Genomic DNA, 18,782 nt, shown 5'->3' with positions numbered 1-18,782 from the left:
ACTATCTACCTATCTCTCTCTATCTATCTATCTATCTATCTGTGCCTATACACACTGCTAATAATGATTAATCTCATCAATCAATCAATCGATCAATCAATCAGACCACCAACCAATTAAATCGGATGACTATTGTCATCATCCATTCATCGATTGAATTGTATTTGTATATTATATATATTATTATTTGTTATTGCTATGTCTTGTCTGATACACGGCAATAAAATAATTACTTTTGCTTCTCTCTCTGAGATATGATTAAATTATTCTTATTATTGGATGGAAAAAAATTAAATATTTCCTCTTCTTCTTGTTTGTATATTATTCATCTACTATATATATACTATTGCTATCACTATCAATCTATCTATTTCATTGCACACCCATACTTATAAATATATATATTCTGACAATGACAATATTGCTATTGTGTAGTAATAAATTATTATTATTATTTATAACAACTATAAAATGTATAGATGGATTGATGATGATGATGATGATGATGATGGATGTTTAATTATTATTATTAGAACAGGTGGCGGTGGTGGGGAAAGAGTTCAAATTGATGATCACTGCAGACTGAGCTCAATATTTAAATTGATCGCCACTCTAATAATATTTTCTGGATAGCTATCCATCGTAGTTGAAGGGTAGTAGTGTAGTGTGTGTGGTTGATCAATCAGTCGATCAACCCACCTCACCCTCTTCTCTTCTCTCCACGCTAAAACTAATTTAAAGAAGCCATACATATTCATCGATCCAACACTTTTTACAAATGATAAACTTTGACTATGGCCTACCCAAACTTGTCCATTTTAATTTCATTACCTACTCTTTAATTAAAGATACCTGGTGGTGGTGGTTGTTGTTGTTGTTGTTTGAACTTCTTCTTCTTCTTCTTCTTCCTCTGTCAACGCGACAATGAGAGAAGGAGAGAAAGATAGATGAAATAAATAAATATAATATATACAAATAAATAGATAGGTTATAAATAACTAGTTGGGTGGTTGGTTCAATCAATCAATGATTGATTTGGTCCGCCTCCATTGTGAGCGGGTCATTCATACCCCCATCAATCACGGGGGTTTGGAGTTTTATAAAGTGCAAGAGCTCATTGTTATTGCTGTGCAAAATTATTTGAAAAGATGAGCTCACTTTTAAAAATCAAGATATTAAAAGATGGAGATGAAATTAAGGAGAACAACGAGAAAAAGATGTTGTTGTGTTACTATTATTGATGTTCACAACTATAGCTACTCTGGTAGCAGTTTGTGTTTGTTGTCGTTTGTCGTTGCCCAAAACAACAAATACTCATCAAGAGAACAGGTCAGTTAATAAAAGTAAAAAAAATCATAAGATTTATTTTAAATAAATTAATTTAATAAATTTTTGGTCTGCATCTGACATGACTGTGACCTCTCCTCTGCTCTTTAATTTTAATAAAAGAATGAAGTTGATGAATGAATGAATGTTTCTTGACAACAACAACAACAACAACAAAAAGGGTGTGTGTGAGAAAACTTTGAGTTTCATAGTTTATTTTATTTATCTTTCTTGTACATATATATTATATTATTATATTATATTATAACATTACAATTATATCATTATCATCTTATTATCAAAACCAACTATTCATTTCATTTATTCCATTCATTAAAGAGAGAGAGAGAAAAAAAGAACCCATTGAAAAATATCTATTGTTCACAGCGCTTTCTCCCCTATCCTTTTTAATTATATTAAATTTTAAAGTTCCGTCTGTCCGTTTGTTTTGCTAGCAGCAGCAAACCTTGAGGAAAAGATTCCACGTACATCATTATGCTCAAAGCAAATACAACTACAACAACAACAACAACAAGAGATTATATTACCGACGGTGGCGACGAACTAGTTCAACAACATCTAAACCGAAAATTACAGTCTATTCATCGATTCATTACAAACTTGATTCTTTTTATGACAAGTTATCTATTTAATTTATTATCACCTAAATACTATTACAGCAATCAACAACAACAACAACAACAACAACAACAATATACAAAGAAAAAATCACATCCACCAGATTATTATCATTACTATACTGAACCAACAACAGCAACAACAATAACACAAGAAGAACAAATAATGACCAAACAAAACAAAGAGTTTTATGAAAAGGTGACAGCTTCACCTGTCATCATAGAGACAGAGGTTGAGTGCAACAAGAAACATTTTGTTCTAGCTCTCTATCCTTTGGCTTTGGTCATGTCTGTTAGAGATAAAAAGTCATCTACCTCTGCTACCGCTACCAATAGTCCACCAACTCCACCTTCATATATCAAGATGATCCATTCTTCAGCCATTACTGGTACTACATTGGATGGTATTGTTTCTACACGCGTCTCATTACATACATGTGTCAACACTGGTGATGAAAAGCGTGAGGTTAGAACTCGAAAGACACTGGTGTTGCAGTTTGGCAATGCCGACGCTGCCAAGTCATTTATTGACGGAGTCGACTCGTTGCTCAACGCATTGCCATCGGGACATCCAAAGAACCGTAGTGTGCGTGTCATCCTCAACCCCAAGTCTGGTAAACGTCTTGCAGAGACTATATTCAAAGAGGTCGAACTCTTGTTTAAAGACTCCAAGATGAAGGTTAAAAAGACCATTACCAAGGGTCCAGAACACGCCAAACAAATCGGTTATAAATTCAAACTCAACAAATACGATACCATAGTATTTGTCAGTGGTGACGGTTTGTTCCACGAGTTTATCAATGGTCTGTTGGCACGTGACGATTGGGAAGAAGCCAGAAAGGTAAGATTGTCTCTGATTCCAGCTGGTACTGGTAATGGCATTGCATGCTCGCTTGGATTGGGTGATCCCATGTCGTCGGCTTTGGCCTGCGTGCGTGGTGGATCGCGTCCATTGGACGTGTCGGTCATCAAGCAAGATGACCAACATAAATGGGCATCCATTCTCTCACTCACCTGGGGTCTTGTCAGCGACGTCGATATAGAGTCGGAAAGATTCCGTTCGTTGGGTGCTCTCAGATTACAGTTGGGTGCTGCCATACGTATCCTCAACCTACGTGTATACAAAGGAAAGATATCCTACCTTCCTGCACTCGACACTCAAAAACAAGATTTGGCAAAGATTCCAAAATGTACTCCCTCTTGTGATGTTTGCAAGAGTAGCGATAGTGTTGAAACAATGAAAAATATGTTATCAAATAGTCAACAATCAATTGTAAATGGAAATAATAATCAAAATCAAAATAATCAAATCAGTAATGGTCATCATGATGAATCAAATAATAACAATATTAATAATTTAAATTTAAGTAATACCAATGGTAATCATAATATATCAGTTGATTCAACTTCAACTACTACTACCACAACAACAACAACAACAACAACAAATAATACTGTAGAAACTCAACAACCACAACAAGAAGAATCAATTAAACAAGAAAATAATGGCGATCAACAAATTCAAATTGAAGAACCAACTTTAACTTCAACTTCTCCATCTTCTCCATCTTCTCAACCTACTCTAACCAATGGTAGTAAAGTAGAAACAAGAGATATTGTTGTACCATTACCAAAGTTACCAACAGAAGAAGGACTTTTACAAAGCGATAAACCATTGCCAAGTGAATGGCGTACCATCGAAGGTGAATTTATTGGATTCATTGCCAGCACTGTTTCTCACTTGTCGGCTGATTTCATTGCATCACCATTCGCTCACTACTCTGACGGTTTCATTGAAATGATTCTCATTAGACACAACCCCAAGATCTCAAAGTTTGCCTTGGCCTCTATTCTCACCGATGCCGAGACAGGTAAGCACATAGACAGTCCATTCATTGAGCATTTCAAGGTCAAATCATTGGTACTTGAACCAGGTAAACTCGAACACCGTGAAGGTATTCTCGCCGTTGACGGTGAAAGAGTACCCTATGGAAAGACTTCAATGGAATGTATTAGAGGTTGTATCAACCTTGTTTGTAAAGCTGAATATTAAATAATATCAATCAATTATCAATTGTGTTATTAAAATAATAAATATATTATTATTTAAATTTCAATATATCCAACTACTAGTAGTGTTTCGATAATAATAATAATACATGTGTGTATATAGATTCTGTATTGTTTTGTTTTACATTCATTGTTTTGTTTTAAGAATCCATTCTTTTGTTAATTTATAATAGCAATCGAGTCGTTTAATCTTCATCATCATCGTCTTCCTTTGGATCAAATATTTGTGGAGCTATATAGGCAAGTGTATCTGCAAGGATAGTTCTTTCTCTACATTGTTGTGAATGAATAAAAAGTATGAATATCTAGATTGCTTTTCTTTTAGATTCGATTCGATTCAATTGTTATTACCTTGGTAAATCAGATGTAAAGATTCTTGGGAAGTAATATTGAAGTGAAAGTACCAAAGGATGAATCTTGTGTTCTTCATCTGGTAGATTGGCAGCATCTTCACAACAAGTCTTGAATGTATTTAATTGTGCAAGACACTTATTAATATCCTTTTGGTTATTAGTTGCGCTATTATAATAGTAAATGAGAAATAATATTATTAGTACTAATCTAAACATACATTAAACAGATATATAGCTATCTATCCCTCAACATACCATTTAAAGAATTCATTTGACTTTTCTTCACAATGTTTAATATTCTTTACAGAGAATGTAAAGTTATCTTCGTCTGCCATTCTATTCTATTCTATTATATTATATATATACAAGATAATAAGTATCTCTTACGATGATGGTTTGTTGATCATGTCGCTGATCAAACTCTTTGAAAAAAAAAAATTAATTAAAAATCTTGGTGGAAGGTTTGATGATGATAAAAAGAGTTATTAAAATAATTTATTACAGTTGGGGAGTTACCTATACATATACAAATATATGTTTAGAATATATTTATATATATATATATATATTGAAAAATATTCACTTCACTTTTTTGTATGTACACAATCTTTTCAAACGGTAAAGAGGAAAAGGTTGATTGATTGATTAGAATTGGTTGATTGGTTGGCTGGTTAGTTAAGAGTATGGTTGGTGGCTAGGGGAATGCTGGTTTAACACTCTCCTGGCAAATGGTCATCACCAAGTCCATAGTCAGAGGTTGTTGGGATTGAACGGTGACTGATAAAATTGCTGTAATTAATCTTGGAAGGTGAAGGATTGCTGATGGTGGTGGTCGAGGTAGATGGAGAAGAGGAGGTATTGACACGTTGGGATAGTTTAACCAATTCTTGTTTTTGCATTTGAACTACCTCTATCAATTGTTTCTAATAATAATAATAATAAATGGAAATTAGAATAATTAATTGGATGATGGAAAAATATATATATATATATTATTTCCTTTTCCTTTTTCTATTTCTTACATTTTCATTATTCAATTGATGAATCTTTCTAATTCTCTTGTTATTAAGTGTCATATCCAATTTGTTGACTTGATCAGATTCCAAAATATCAATCTTTTGCTTGAGATTTGAAACTTGTTCTAGCAATTCATTCTTTTCAATGTGTAGCTTGTTGATTTGACGTACACGATTGTTGTTGATCTTGGCCGTGTTTTCTACTTGGGTATAGTATAAAAGAGACGACTCTAACAATTGGTTATGGGTGGTGAGTTCAGAGACTTGCTTTTCGCGCAAGGCTCTCTCTTGTTTCAGTTCAGCCTCGAGCTGCAAGACTCTTTTCTGGAGCTGTTGTTCCTTTTGTTGGTTTTGGACTGATGGAGGAATAGCAGTGGCTTGTTGCTTGATAGCACTGCTATTCTTTAGAGGGCCAAGTGGTTGTCGTGTCGTCGTCGTCTTGAGACCAGCTTGAATGACATCACCTGATGAATTGATTTGATTTTCTTTTAATGATTGTGTTGACATGGTTTGATTCTCTTTCTTTCTCTAATTATTATTATTATTATTATTATTATTCTATTATTATAAGGTTGATTGATTGGTTAAAGGATGAGTTGGGTTGCTGTAAAGAAGAAACAAAAACACAAAAACAAGGACAAAGGACAAAGGGACAAAGGGACAAAAACACGGGCAAACAAACACAAGGTGGGTGTAGAGGGGGACCTGCTAATTGTTATTAGTAACTAATACTACTATCTAGATATAGATTTAATGAGAATGAGTACACCCATGAAAACAATTGAATGGAGGTGAGGGAGAGCAAACCCAACGAATTTTTTTTTTGTACACCACACAGCCAACGGTCTAAAAATTGAACTTCAAAAAATTGGCGCCAAGAATTCTAGTTGCAAAACTAAAAGAAAGTATACTTTTTTGGAGTGGAGGAAAGAATAATCAAAATCATTATTATTATTATTATTATTATTATTATTATTAATATTATTAATAATTATTATTGATATTATTATTTTAAAATAATATATTTTTGGTTATTGATCTATTTTGTTTAATTATGAAAATTCTAAATATAGAATGTGAATTAGGTCAGTTCCCATTTTTTTGATTGGATTCACAAATGACAACATATGATGTTACACTGAAAAAGGACTGTACAAAACTACATAAAATTTATTGATTTAGGAATCATACACAATTAATTTTCCGCAACGGGTTTTTAAAAGACATGTCCAATGTTGATGAACTGCAGTTTGGTGGTTGTGAGTGAGTGGTGATCATTGTTCTTGGGATGGGGTTGTGATATTTTGTAAAGGTACGCACATTTAGGACTTCCAATACCTTTTATTGTGAATTAGACAGCTGTTCCAAGGTTTGGAAGGTAGGAATGTTTGAAATACAAACACCAATATTTATTTAGACAAAAAAAACAATAAATGAATAAAATAAAAATGGATATGGATATAAATATTGCATGCATTCTGTAAAGAAATAGAACCATTCTTATTTAAATAATAATAATAGTAATAATGAAAACATCAATCATATTTATTACTTTAGTAGTTTTAAATCTATATTCAATCAATTCAACATATCTTCCAGAATGTGCTGAAATTATTAATAAATATATTGGACTTGGTTCACCGTATGTTGGCATTCAAATAACAATCGTTGATCAATCGGGATCGGTCACTTTTTCAAGAGGAAGATCTCTCTCTTGTTGTCAACAATACCCAGACAAGATCATGGCTGCCATCGGTTTCAAAGCCATCTTTAGTAACTCTACCAACTGTGTCGGTACAACCAATGGAGAAGACCTGGTCCAGACATTCGATGTTGCAGGTGTACGTCCATTGTTCTATGATAGTCAATCATTTGTTATCCGTAGAGATGGATCGGTCCTACTCAATTTGGCTATTGAACAAAAACAATTTGATTTCAATCTAACCTATTGCAAGGACAAGATTCTAGTAGGTCACACTGATTCAAAATCATTTATCTTTCATCTATCCAATGTAAATTCGAGTGATGTTGGTGATGAAAAATGTGGTGATGCTCCTAGAACTCCATTCCCAAATCCAACATCTCCAACGACCAAAGTATCAATCACCACTACCCTACAGACCTCATGGAATGAAGGAGACATCTTATATAGTCTATGGGAAACAACTATTAAAAATAATGGAGGTGTTATCATTAACAATCTAGTATTGGCATCGACGATGCAACTAAAAGATGCAACTACAATGTGGAGAATGAATACTGTGTCTCCTGGTAAATACACCCCAGTTACTCCATCTCTAGGTGTATATGAATCTTACACATTCTCATTTATCAAAGTTGGTCATGATTATCCAACTTTCACAGTTGTCAATTAAATATTAAAGTTATTTCTATTCAAAAAAAACAAATATTACATAAAATTAATATCAATAAATTTAGAAATAAATTTTACACTAATCAAATTTGACTGAGACTTTTATGTATTAAAGATAAATATGGATGACATACATGTATTTAATTGAATCAACTAGTTTTTGTTTGGATAAAAGATTTAAAAATAAAAAAAAGAATTAATAATTCAGATCAAGGTGTAGGGATTGATTATTTTTGTACAATTCTAAATCGATTGTCTATTTGATCTAATCTCCTGTTTACCTGAACATGTTCATGACAACATCATATATGATGTTGTTGATGATATCTGGAAGAAGGAGATTGATGGATGGATTGGATAACTCCTACCCCATTGATATTATTAATTTGGAAATGATACATCCTCCTACCCCAATTTCCAATCTCATTTGTTTGGATATAAAAGTTCGTGTATTTTTAAAACCAACCATGATATAGGGAAATAAGTATAGATATAGCTGACTGTGTGCGTGTTTGAGAGTGTTGTGTTGTGTGATCATTCATAATTGCAATGGAAGAGAATGTTGTGATATTTTTTACTGGTAGTAAACATTATGGGGGTACATGAATACGACAAAAATTGAGGTAGGGGTGGGGGGAATTCAATTTGAACCACCACCATCACTGTTCAGGGTTAGAACAAACTACCTTTAAACATAAACATGGTAAATATATATATTACACAATAAAATTTGGCTTTATATATTCACTTATTTAACAAATTATAATTCTCTCTATCCATTTTATTCTCTATTTCTATCTTTTCAAAAAAAATATTTTTTTTCAAAATAATTAATAATTATAATTAATGAAATCATCATCAACATCATCAATCATATTAATACTTATATTAGTATTATTAAATCTATATTCAATCAATTCAACTTATCTACCAGAATGTGCCGAAATTATAAATAAATATATTGGTAATAGTGCACCGTATGTCGGTATTCAAATGACGATGGTTGATCAATCTGGATTGGTTACCTATGCCAGAGGTCGATCTCTATCATGTTGTCAACAATACCCAGATATGATCATGGGTACTATGAATTACCCAGCTGTCTTTAGTAACTCTACCAATTGTAACGGTCTCAATGGAGCAGATCTAGTGCAACCATTCCACGTTACAGGTGTACGTTCATTGTTCTATGACAGAGGATCATTCTATTTCCGTAGTAATGGATCGGTTCAAGTTAGTTTGGTCGAAGGTCAAGGACAATATAGTTTCAATCTAACCTATTGCAAGGACAAGATATTGGTAGGTCACACCGACTCTAGATCATTTGTCTTTCATCTATCCAATGTAAATTGGGGATCTATCGGTACTGAAACATGCGGTGATGCTCCAAGACCACCATTCCCAAATCCAGCAGCTCCATCCAACAAAGTATCAACTACATCTACACTCCAAGCATCATGGAATGAAGGAAGCAACTATTATAGTCTATGGGAAACAACTATTCAAAATACTGGTGGTGTCATTATAAACAATCTAGTATTGGCATCGACCATGCAACTTAAAGATGCAACAACCATGTGGAGAATGAATACTGTGTCTCCTGGTAAATATACTCCTGTTGATCCATCTCTAGGTCCAAATCAATCTTATAAATTCTCATTTATCAAAGTTGGTCATGATTATCCTATTTTCACTGTTGCCAATTAATTGAATATTAATAAATATTAATAATAACATATTCCATAAAATACAATTATTTGATTCTATATATATATGTTCATATACAAATATATTATTGTTTTTGAATCATTGAATATGTATTGTTTGATATATATCTAGTGTGAATAATAAATGATGATGATTCTTTTAAAGAATATCCAAAAATAGGAGGATGGTATTCGCATTGAAAATGGAACGATGATCTAGATGAATTAATGTATAAAGATTGAAAAAGAGTGTATATATATATATGTGCGGGGGTTTAGGAATGGAAAAGTAGAGTTTATAACAACCAACCAACCATCAATTGATACTAATCTGAAAGTAGTGGTTGTTGAACAAAGCAGCGTTTGCGTTCACTTTGCATACAACATACATCAATCTGTATCACTTTTAAATTGGCTTTGGAGATGGGCGATGATGTATGCACGAGTAGGGGATAGATGGTGGGTGTTTGGATACTTAGAGGTAATAGGAGTGTGTGTGTTGGAAAACAGGATGGATGATGGTTAGAGCAAATTGGTGGGTTTTACCAATTAGTATTGTAGAGCAGAAATAGTACAACTTGTATACAACATACACTACTACAGAACAATCGATGAGATGGATTTTTGATGGATAGATGGAAAAGGATGGTGATGGTCAAGACGTGGTGGTGGGTAGAAGAGGAAAAATGGTGGATTGATGGATGGAACTACATACATTAAAACAAGCACCCACACCTACAAACAAACACACACAACTACTTTGTATTGTAGTAGTAGTGGGATCAATCAATCAATCACCCCTGACCACTACAAAAAATGGATTGGTATGGGTTGACAGATAGGTGGGGGTGGGTGGCGGTTTGAACAACAAACATACGTACGATCGTATGGGTCAGCAGCAGTTTGGTACTGATCCATCAGCCAAACAAACAATCTATATATTTTCAAAAGAATGATTGATTATATTAAAAAGGGAAATGAGGGGTGAAGTAATTTGGTCACTGTTTCCTTTTTCATCACAAAACACAATCGTTGCCATGCTAAACACCCCCCGCCGTCATCATCACACAATCTAAAGAGTAATGATGAATGAAAACATCGCGCGTTGCCGACGTCTCTTTGGTGGTGGGTAGAAAATGTGAGACGCCATTTGGTCCATATTCCATATCAACAAACACCAACACCTGCAGATATTAGCAGCGCAGATATTCATAGAAGGGTGAAGGCGATGACAATGCCAACTTGTACTCACCACCATCTTTATCCATTTACTCCTAGCCAACAACTATAAATTAATCTACTTAAATATCAAATTGAATACATCAATCAATTAAATATTAAATAATAATTACCTTTTTTTTTAAACTTTAAAACTTTTACCTACATTTTTATTTATTTATATTTATCCTATATCTATAATCATCATTATTATTTTTAAAAATGAAATTAATATTAATTAATATCTCTATTATTCTTATTTTTGTTGTTTCTTTTATAAATGCACAAAATCCAAATTGTGCGATTGCATTGGCCCCATGGTTTAAAGCATCGGGTGTTGGTATTCAGCTAACCATGGTAGATGCAAGTGGATTGGTGGTCTATGCCAAGGGAAGCTCGAGTAATTTTATGAATACATACCTGTTTACGACAAACTCGTATGGCTCGCTCTACAACAATGCCACCAATTGCAACGGTCCCGCTGACGATAGCTCCACGATCCAACCATTCGCGGCCGCCAAAGCTGGATACCTGTTCAACGACAAGGACACCTTTTCCATTGCCAAAGATGGTAAGGTCCACATGGTTCTCGCTGCACCAATGAACCAAGGCATCTTTGACTTTTATCTCTCAGACTGCAAGAGCAACTTAATGACTGGTTTCAGTGACAATAGAGTATTTGTATTACACTTTTCACTCAACCAATACTCTGTCTTGGGTCAAGAAAAGTGTGGTGATGTCGCCAAATCACCATACACTACTCCATCCTCAGCTCCAACTCAACCACCAGCTGCTGTCAGTACCAGTACCACTGGATCAACCCCTGCACCAGTATCTACGACTACTACTACCACCACTACGACTACTGGACCATCCACATCTACATCGGCACCAAAGGTTGCATTTTCTAGCACTTTAAAGGGATCATGGAGTGAGGGAGGAATCCAATACACGCAATGGGACTCCTCAGTCATCAATACTGGTACCACTGCCATTTCACATTTGATTATTACATCAACCATGACTCTTAAAGACTCTGCATCCCTCTGGAGATTAGATATTGTTGCTCCAGGTCAATACACACCATCATTTGTCCAAACTATTAATCCAAATGAATCTTATGATTTCTCTTTTATCAAGTCTGGTTCAGATGCTCCAAGTTTTAATGTTCAATAATTAATTAATATTTGATTAATGAATAATAATAATAATCGCTCGATAATATATATATATAATATAATATATAACTTAACCTACTATTTATTTAATAACTAAACCGAAATAATAAAACAATTGTTAGAAAAAAAAAAACATTTTTAAAAATATATAAATATTTGAATGAATGTGTACATACTGTATAATTTTGTTGAGATAGATTGTATCAAAACAGGTATCTACAATGTGATAAACAGTCTTTTCTTCAACATTAAATGAATAGATACAAAAATCTAAACGAGGGTGATCAATTGTCAAATGATCTATTATATCTCCAACATATTTCAAATTTGAAAACATTTCAGCATAGGTCTCTCCTTGTTTTACATCAAAAAATTTAAACTATATATATTTAATAAATATTAATATTTATATTTCTCTAATAATATTTTTGTCTTCTTACAGAATGGTCAATTAAATAAGCTTCCAAAACTTGACCAGATCCATCATCCAATAAAAATTTGGAACAATATTTGAATTTGAAATCATCTGAATTGTAACATCCTTTACAATACTTTGGAAGTTGTGGTATTTTTAAATCTACAAAGCTTGAACAATTTAAACATTGTAATACTATCCATTCCTTTGAATAGGCAGCCGGGAAATAATCAGATATACTTGCTTTGATTCTGAAATACATTGGATGCTTCATTCTTTGAGAAATAATATGTACCTTTGAAATTGGTATTATATCTTGATCTTCATGTTCAATTTCTTTAAAAAAAATTAAAGTCAGTCGAATGAATTTATAGTTATAATTTAATAAATTTAATATACATACTTGTTAAAGATAATGTAGATTGTCCTCCTCCATTTTCCAAAATAAGATGTTTGTTTAATCTGACATTATGATTTTTTTTTAATCTTACTACTCTTTCATCAGTGTGATCCAATTGAATAATTTCAGAATGGTGATTTAACTTTAATTCTGATTTCCCTCCATATTCATTTAACCTTTAATTAATATCAAAATATATATATATATATGGATTTTAGTAAATTCTTTGGATGGATTGTTTGCATTATAATAACTATAACTATCTATCTATATTTGTCATACATACTTTACACTTTTTAATTGAATCCATGAATCCATTGCCACCTTGTCTAGTATCTCTTTTTGCTTTTTATCAAAACAAATGACAGTGATAAAAACTCCAAGAACACTTTGATCGACTCGAGTATCATAGGTGGTTCCACTACCTGTACCATCCCAAACCATTCCTTTCCAAGGTGTGCTGTCGAAATACTTGGCAGATACTGGCTCTTTTGCACACAACTTTACAATTATATTATCACATATATCCTTTGTTGATAATGTTTCCAATGTTTGATAAACATTTGAAGGTCGGTTCAAATTTGATCCTAACCCTTGTTTTCCATTTAAAACTTGATTATTATTATTACTAATATTATTAATATTATTAAAATTGTTATTGTTGTTATTGTTATTGTTATTATTGTTATCATTAATGTTATCGTTAGTGTCATTATTATTATTTATATTATTATTATTATTATTATTTAAATTATTATTATTATTATTATTATTATTACTTTGCCTTGGATTTAATCCATTTGTTTTTTTCTTACCCAAAGACAAAGGAAGTAGTACTTTTACGAGTCTCCTTTCACTCTCTCCAGAGATTAAGGTATCTATTTTTGTGGGATTGTCTTGACACAGTAATGAATAATTTACAATCGAACTAATATGTTCATAAAGATTGAATTTACAATGAGAATAACCATCTTTGTTTTGGAATGACTGAAAATAAAGAAATTGATTGTTTAGTTGATCACAATGTGTAATAATAGAGTTGTCTTTGTAAAACATACCTCTATATTGATTAGAGCAACAACATCATATAGATGGCAAGGGAAATCATTTTTGTTCCTCATAAATACATTTACAAAGAGTCTCTTATCACCAAGTTGATCAGTTAGTTTAAACCTTAATATATAATCTATATTGATAGGTAGATAGATAGAGATAGATAGATAGATATAAATTAGAATCTATATCTCTTAGAGTATACTATACACCCATTACTCAAGTATAAACCTACCTTTTCCAATAGAGAATGGTTCTTGAACAAACTCTGCAATCCCAATTACATTGTGTTTGACCTTATGATTTTCTGTACCAATATTTTTATATACTCTATTTGACATTATAATTATCAATCAATCAATCAATCATCAAAGTAATACGTAAGCAAAGGTGTAAGTGTATTTTGTATCTTCAAACATAACGAATGAAACACCCACATAAGAAACCTGGGTTTTCCGTACTTCATTGTTTTGGATTTTTTATTTTTTTTTATTTTTTTTTTTGAGTGTTACTCTCACAAGCTCACCTCTCAATAGAGAAAGCTCATCAACAGTTTCTTCCTCTTCTCTTCTTCATCTTATCTCTTTTTATTTATTTATTTATTCAATAACACAGTTAGTAGTTAGTAGAACTAGTTCTAGTTTGTTATTATTCACAATCGACACGACTCTTCAAAGGAATGATGATGATTAACAACAATGGTAATGGAACAGCAGCATCATCCTCTGCCGATACAGGAGGGAATGAGGTAGTGGCTGCAGCAGCCGAGAGAACAAATGCAGACCTCGCTCAAGAGTTTCAAACAAGACTGTTTGTTTTGACGTTCAACGATGCTATCGTCATCAACAAACTAATGCATTTTGCAAGAGACCATATTAAAGCTGCTCAAGAAATAGCTCCACTTGTAGAAGAAAGAATTTTAGAGGTATAGATAGATAGATAGATAGAAGATAGATAGATACACATGATGTAATGCGATCATATTTAAATAGACTACTACTAGATATTAATACTGTACTGTTTTTTATTTATTTTAGAGTACAAATCCCAAACAAAGATTAGCTGTTTTATATGTATTGGATTCAATTACAAAGAATGTTGGAAAGATATATCAAACTTTGTTTGCTCAGAATATAGTAGCTGTGTTTTGTTCGACTTTTGAGATGGTCGACGACACTATTCGTACGTCATTGGTCAATTTGTACAATACATGGGTCAAGGGAAACGTCTTTGATCAAGCCTCTCTCAAGCAAATGGAGGATCGATTCGGTGCCGACGAGTTCCAAAGAATTGCAATACTTCGAAAACAAATGTTAGATGCCAAGAAACCTGCTCAACCAAGACCAACACAACAACCAACTCAACCACAACAACAACCACCACAACAACACCGTCATCAACAACCAAAATCCAATCATCATCAACAACAATCTCAACAACAACCAAGACAATCACAATCTCCACCTTCACAAACACAACAACAACTAACTCCACAACAAATTCAATTCCAGCAACAACAACAATTACTACTACAACAAAATCGTTTACTTCAACAATTGCAACAACCACCAAATGTGAGACCAAATCAATCGTTTTCAAATGTAAATATATTTAGTAAAGTATACATCGCTCTCTGTGAATCACTTGTTAACACTTTTTATTTTATTTTTTATAGGATCCAAGGGTAAACAAAGGAAGTGCTCCTGCCAACCCTCAAAATGATTTCTCTCAACAACAACAAGATAATGGAGGTTTTAATCAAATGTTTAATATGATGAATCAACAACCAATGAATAATAATAATAATAGTAGTAATAACAATAATAATAACAGTCTAAACTATTTAAATACATTTAATAATAATAATTTAATGCAAATGATGATGAATATGAATAGAGGAGGAGGAGGAGGAGGTATGAATAATAATATGATGGGTATGATGAATAATAACAACCAACCTTTTAATAATATGGATAATATGAATAATAATAATTTTATGGGTGGTAACCAACATCATCAAATCGGTAATCAACAATTACCACCACAACTTCAAAATGAACATCACTCTAATAATAATAATAATAACAATCATCACAACGAGAATAATAATCACCAACAACAACAACAACAACAACAAACGGTCATTAGTCAAGATCACATTCAATTGGCCTCCATTTTGGAAAAGATTGATCAATATCTCAAGCTCTACAATGAAAATGAAGAGTTTTTAAGACTCCAGAGTGACATTAAAACAAATCTCTACAATCGTCCCTACAACCAAGCGACATTTTCACAACTCAAGCAACAATACTCGTTCCTATGTCAAAAGTACCATGTCACCTCTACCGAGGTTACTCCAGCCACTTCAAAAGAGTAAGTATTACCACATACAACCACTTTCTCTATTCTCTTTCCTTCTTTCTTTCTTTCTTTCTCTGTCCCCACACACGCCGCACTTGGATTGAAAAGTAATATTGAGAGTATACATCCCAAAGATCTATTTTGAATTCAACCAAAAAAAAAAGACATTTTTGTTTTTTGATGGCGATTCTTTTCCTTCTTTTTTTTTTGACCAACTACAAGAAAATGTTGATGATGGTGATTGTATTTTTAAATAAATAGTCACACAGTTACCCATTGATCATCCATCATCTACTTTTTACAAAAAAAAAAAAGAAAGGAAAGAATACCAATCAAAATCAATCATCTATTTTACTCTTTTGAATGATACTCTCAATATTACTTTACTCTAAAAGTGTGGATTGGTTCTACACTTCAACGATTTTATATTCTGTACAGGCGAAAAAACAAATCAAAAACTCCAACAACAACAACAATTAGATTAGAATAGTATTATCCCAATGGCCAACTCTAGTTCAGACTAAAGTAGAAAAGAGTGTAAACATTGATCATTTGGCTATCAAATATACCTCTATTCTTTTTTTTTGACTGAATTTACTGAATAAAACCTTTAAACTCCTCCAACCGGATCAACTCTCATTTTCTTTTTTTTCTGCTGCTCTAATATATCAAACTATTTGAAGTCAATACCAAATATCTAATCTCAAAAGAGAGAGAGAGAGAGAAAAAGAGAGATATGGATAGGGTATGGCCATATCTCATACCATACAAACAAGTGATGGTGGCCAATCTACCCAACCATCCAAACTTCATCATCCTACCCTCCCCTTCCCTTCATTCAACAATATTTATTTAACAATACCTTTAAAATATATATATATATATATAACTATAAATTTCATTTCATTTCCTTTCCTTTCTTTTAATATTCTTTTTGGAATTCATCATCATATTTATTTATTTATTTTTACCAATTATTTTAGGGATTTTGATCCAGCCGATTTATTATATCGATCATTACCATTACAATGTAAACACTGTGCACTAAGATTCAAGGAAGGTGATCAGTTGAGAAAGCATATTGACTGGCATTATAGAGTTAATAAAAAAGATAAAGCAAACAAAAAGGACAAGGAAAAGGCAAAACAAGCAATGTCAAGATCTTGGTTTATAACTGAAGACGATTGGATGAATGCTCAAGGTGGAACACATGAACATTTACCAGAACAACCTGGTATGTATATAAATAATATATTTATTAAATATTTGACAATTATATTAACCTCTCATTTATAATAATAATATTTTGATTTATTATTAGCTCTTGCCTACTTTTCTAAAAGTCAACAAAAAGAGGAACAAGACAAACCATTGCCAGATTTAATATCAGACGACAGCCAACCAAATTGTCCCATTTGTAGAGAAAAGTTTGATAAGTTTTGGGACGAGGCAAACGAGGAATGGATGTATCGTGCCGTTGAAGTGAGCGAGTCACTTGGAAAAATCGTTCATTGTAAATGTAACCGATCAACATCTCCAAACTCGGACCAAGAAGATGACGACGAATGTATGTACATAGCAGTAATATAATTATCAAAAATAGAATCAACAATAACTCGTCGCGACAAGGTTAAGGACAATCGCTAACATACCTCCGAACCATTCAATGAATCCAAATTATTATTTTAGATGAATCAGATTATCTCAAAAAGAGAACTATTCAAGACTCTGTAGCAACCGATGACAATGAAGCCCATTTAACATCTGAACTAGCTGACCATAAGAAATCCAAGTTGACCTAGTTGATAGTAGTAGTAATATTCACCATAAATAATAAAGAACCAAAAGACAAAGAAAAAAAAATACTATGTGTCAGTGCAACAATCAAAGAAAAAGAAGAGTATTTACTCCAAAAAAAACAATAACTATGAAATAATAAAAGACAATAATAAATAAATTATTTTTGATTTGATCTAAAAACAAGCAAGACCGACCATGGTAATGATCTACACCTTGGTGGTTTGTAGACGAACGCAGCAGCGCCCTTTCGTTTATATATTCGCACTATGAGTTTTCATTATGATAATAACCAAACGAGAAGAGAGAGAGATATATTTTCTTCAAGCCAAACAACAATAATTAGGCCAACACAACAAATGAGGAAACGTGATGGTTTTTGTTCGTTCGTTTGCGTAGTTGAAAAAAAAGATTACAATAATAGATCACCTTTTTTGTGAAGGCAATTCAATTTCCTCTCCTCCATCTTCCTCGGAGACTATGAAATTATTATTGTGCTTATGAAAAACACGATGATCGACAGAGGAGAAACTATCGTTCTCATAATACCTGATCAGGAGACTCGTCTCTCATCTGGTGAATCGAAAAAAAATATCTTCCTTTGCTGCTTGGTGTGTTGAGGAACAAGCGGAGGGTGAGTAAAATACGTACCTCTCTCCAGGGAGATGGGGTACCAATTGATTCATGAGTTCATCCCCTTCCTTTCCCCCAGCCAGCCCAGTCAGTTGCGTTGACCTCCCTAACAACAGCAATGATTTAATTAAAAAGGGCACTTACCAACCAAGCAAACTAACTATTTAACTAGCTGCCTATCACCCACTGTTCCCTATAATAGTAGCAATATCACCACTCTCTTTAAAACTTTATTTTCAATCAT

General features: G+C 32.8%; 8 protein-coding genes across 8 annotated transcripts; 5 read left to right on the top strand and 3 right to left on the bottom strand.

Annotated features, from left to right (window-relative positions):
- Positions 1-1,821: 1,821 nt before the first annotated feature.
- On the top strand, positions 1,822-4,017 carry sgkA (sphingosine kinase; the record flags this gene model as incomplete). Its single annotated transcript, XM_004350931.1, has 1 exon — positions 1,822-4,017. The coding sequence occupies one exon, from the start codon at positions 1,822-1,824 to the stop codon at positions 4,015-4,017; it is 2,196 nt and encodes a 731-aa protein (XP_004350983.1).
- A 202-nt stretch (positions 4,018-4,219) lies between these two features.
- DFA_12043 (uncharacterized protein) lies at positions 4,220-4,722 on the bottom strand (the record flags this gene model as incomplete). The annotated part of the gene is made up of 3 exons (XM_004350930.1): positions 4,220-4,304; positions 4,386-4,553; positions 4,643-4,722. 3 exons carry the CDS (start codon positions 4,720-4,722, stop codon positions 4,220-4,222), a joined length of 333 nt encoding a protein of 110 aa, XP_004350982.1.
- Positions 4,723-5,097: 375 nt separating this feature from the next.
- On the bottom strand, positions 5,098-5,910 carry DFA_12042 (uncharacterized protein; the record flags this gene model as incomplete). Its single annotated transcript, XM_004350929.1, has 2 exons — positions 5,098-5,310; positions 5,410-5,910. 2 exons carry the CDS (start codon positions 5,908-5,910, stop codon positions 5,098-5,100), a joined length of 714 nt encoding a protein of 237 aa, XP_004350981.1.
- A 547-nt stretch (positions 5,911-6,457) lies between these two features.
- On the top strand, positions 6,458-7,778 carry DFA_12041 (uncharacterized protein; the record flags this gene model as incomplete). Its single annotated transcript, XM_004350928.1, has 2 exons — positions 6,458-6,488; positions 6,961-7,778. 2 exons carry the CDS (start codon positions 6,458-6,460, stop codon positions 7,776-7,778), a joined length of 849 nt encoding a protein of 282 aa, XP_004350980.1.
- An 845-nt stretch (positions 7,779-8,623) lies between these two features.
- On the top strand, positions 8,624-9,484 carry DFA_12040 (uncharacterized protein; the record flags this gene model as incomplete). The annotated part of the gene is made up of 1 exon (XM_004350927.1): positions 8,624-9,484. One exon carries the CDS (start codon positions 8,624-8,626, stop codon positions 9,482-9,484), a length of 861 nt encoding a protein of 286 aa, XP_004350979.1.
- A 1,868-nt stretch (positions 9,485-11,352) lies between these two features.
- On the top strand, positions 11,353-11,877 carry DFA_12039 (uncharacterized protein; the record flags this gene model as incomplete). The annotated part of the gene is made up of 1 exon (XM_004350926.1): positions 11,353-11,877. The coding sequence occupies one exon, from the start codon at positions 11,353-11,355 to the stop codon at positions 11,875-11,877; it is 525 nt and encodes a 174-aa protein (XP_004350978.1).
- Positions 11,878-11,965: 88 nt separating this feature from the next.
- On the bottom strand, positions 11,966-14,088 carry DFA_12038 (uncharacterized protein; the record flags this gene model as incomplete). Its single annotated transcript, XM_004350925.1, has 7 exons — positions 11,966-11,972; positions 12,056-12,258; positions 12,320-12,630; positions 12,698-12,870; positions 12,981-13,681; positions 13,822-13,867; positions 13,979-14,088. The coding sequence occupies 7 exons, from the start codon at positions 14,086-14,088 to the stop codon at positions 11,966-11,968; spliced, it is 1,551 nt and encodes a 516-aa protein (XP_004350977.1).
- Positions 14,089-14,426: 338 nt separating this feature from the next.
- pcf11 (ENTH domain-containing protein) lies at positions 14,427-17,910 on the top strand (the record flags this gene model as incomplete). Its single annotated transcript, XM_004350924.1, has 6 exons — positions 14,427-14,672; positions 14,785-15,348; positions 15,423-16,120; positions 17,092-17,342; positions 17,430-17,675; positions 17,798-17,910. 6 exons carry the CDS (start codon positions 14,427-14,429, stop codon positions 17,908-17,910), a joined length of 2,118 nt encoding a protein of 705 aa, XP_004350976.1.
- Between the last annotated feature and the right edge of the window lie 872 nt (positions 17,911-18,782).

The sequence above is a fragment of the Cavenderia fasciculata genome (assembly GCF_000203815.1).
Source record: "Cavenderia fasciculata unplaced genomic scaffold Scf_EUAJFUG02HR96I-5, whole genome shotgun sequence".
NCBI lineage: Eukaryota > Evosea > Eumycetozoa > Acytosteliales > Cavenderiaceae > Cavenderia > Cavenderia fasciculata.
The sequence above is the reverse complement of the archived record's forward strand: the minus strand, read 5'-3'. Positions and strand labels throughout refer to the sequence as shown.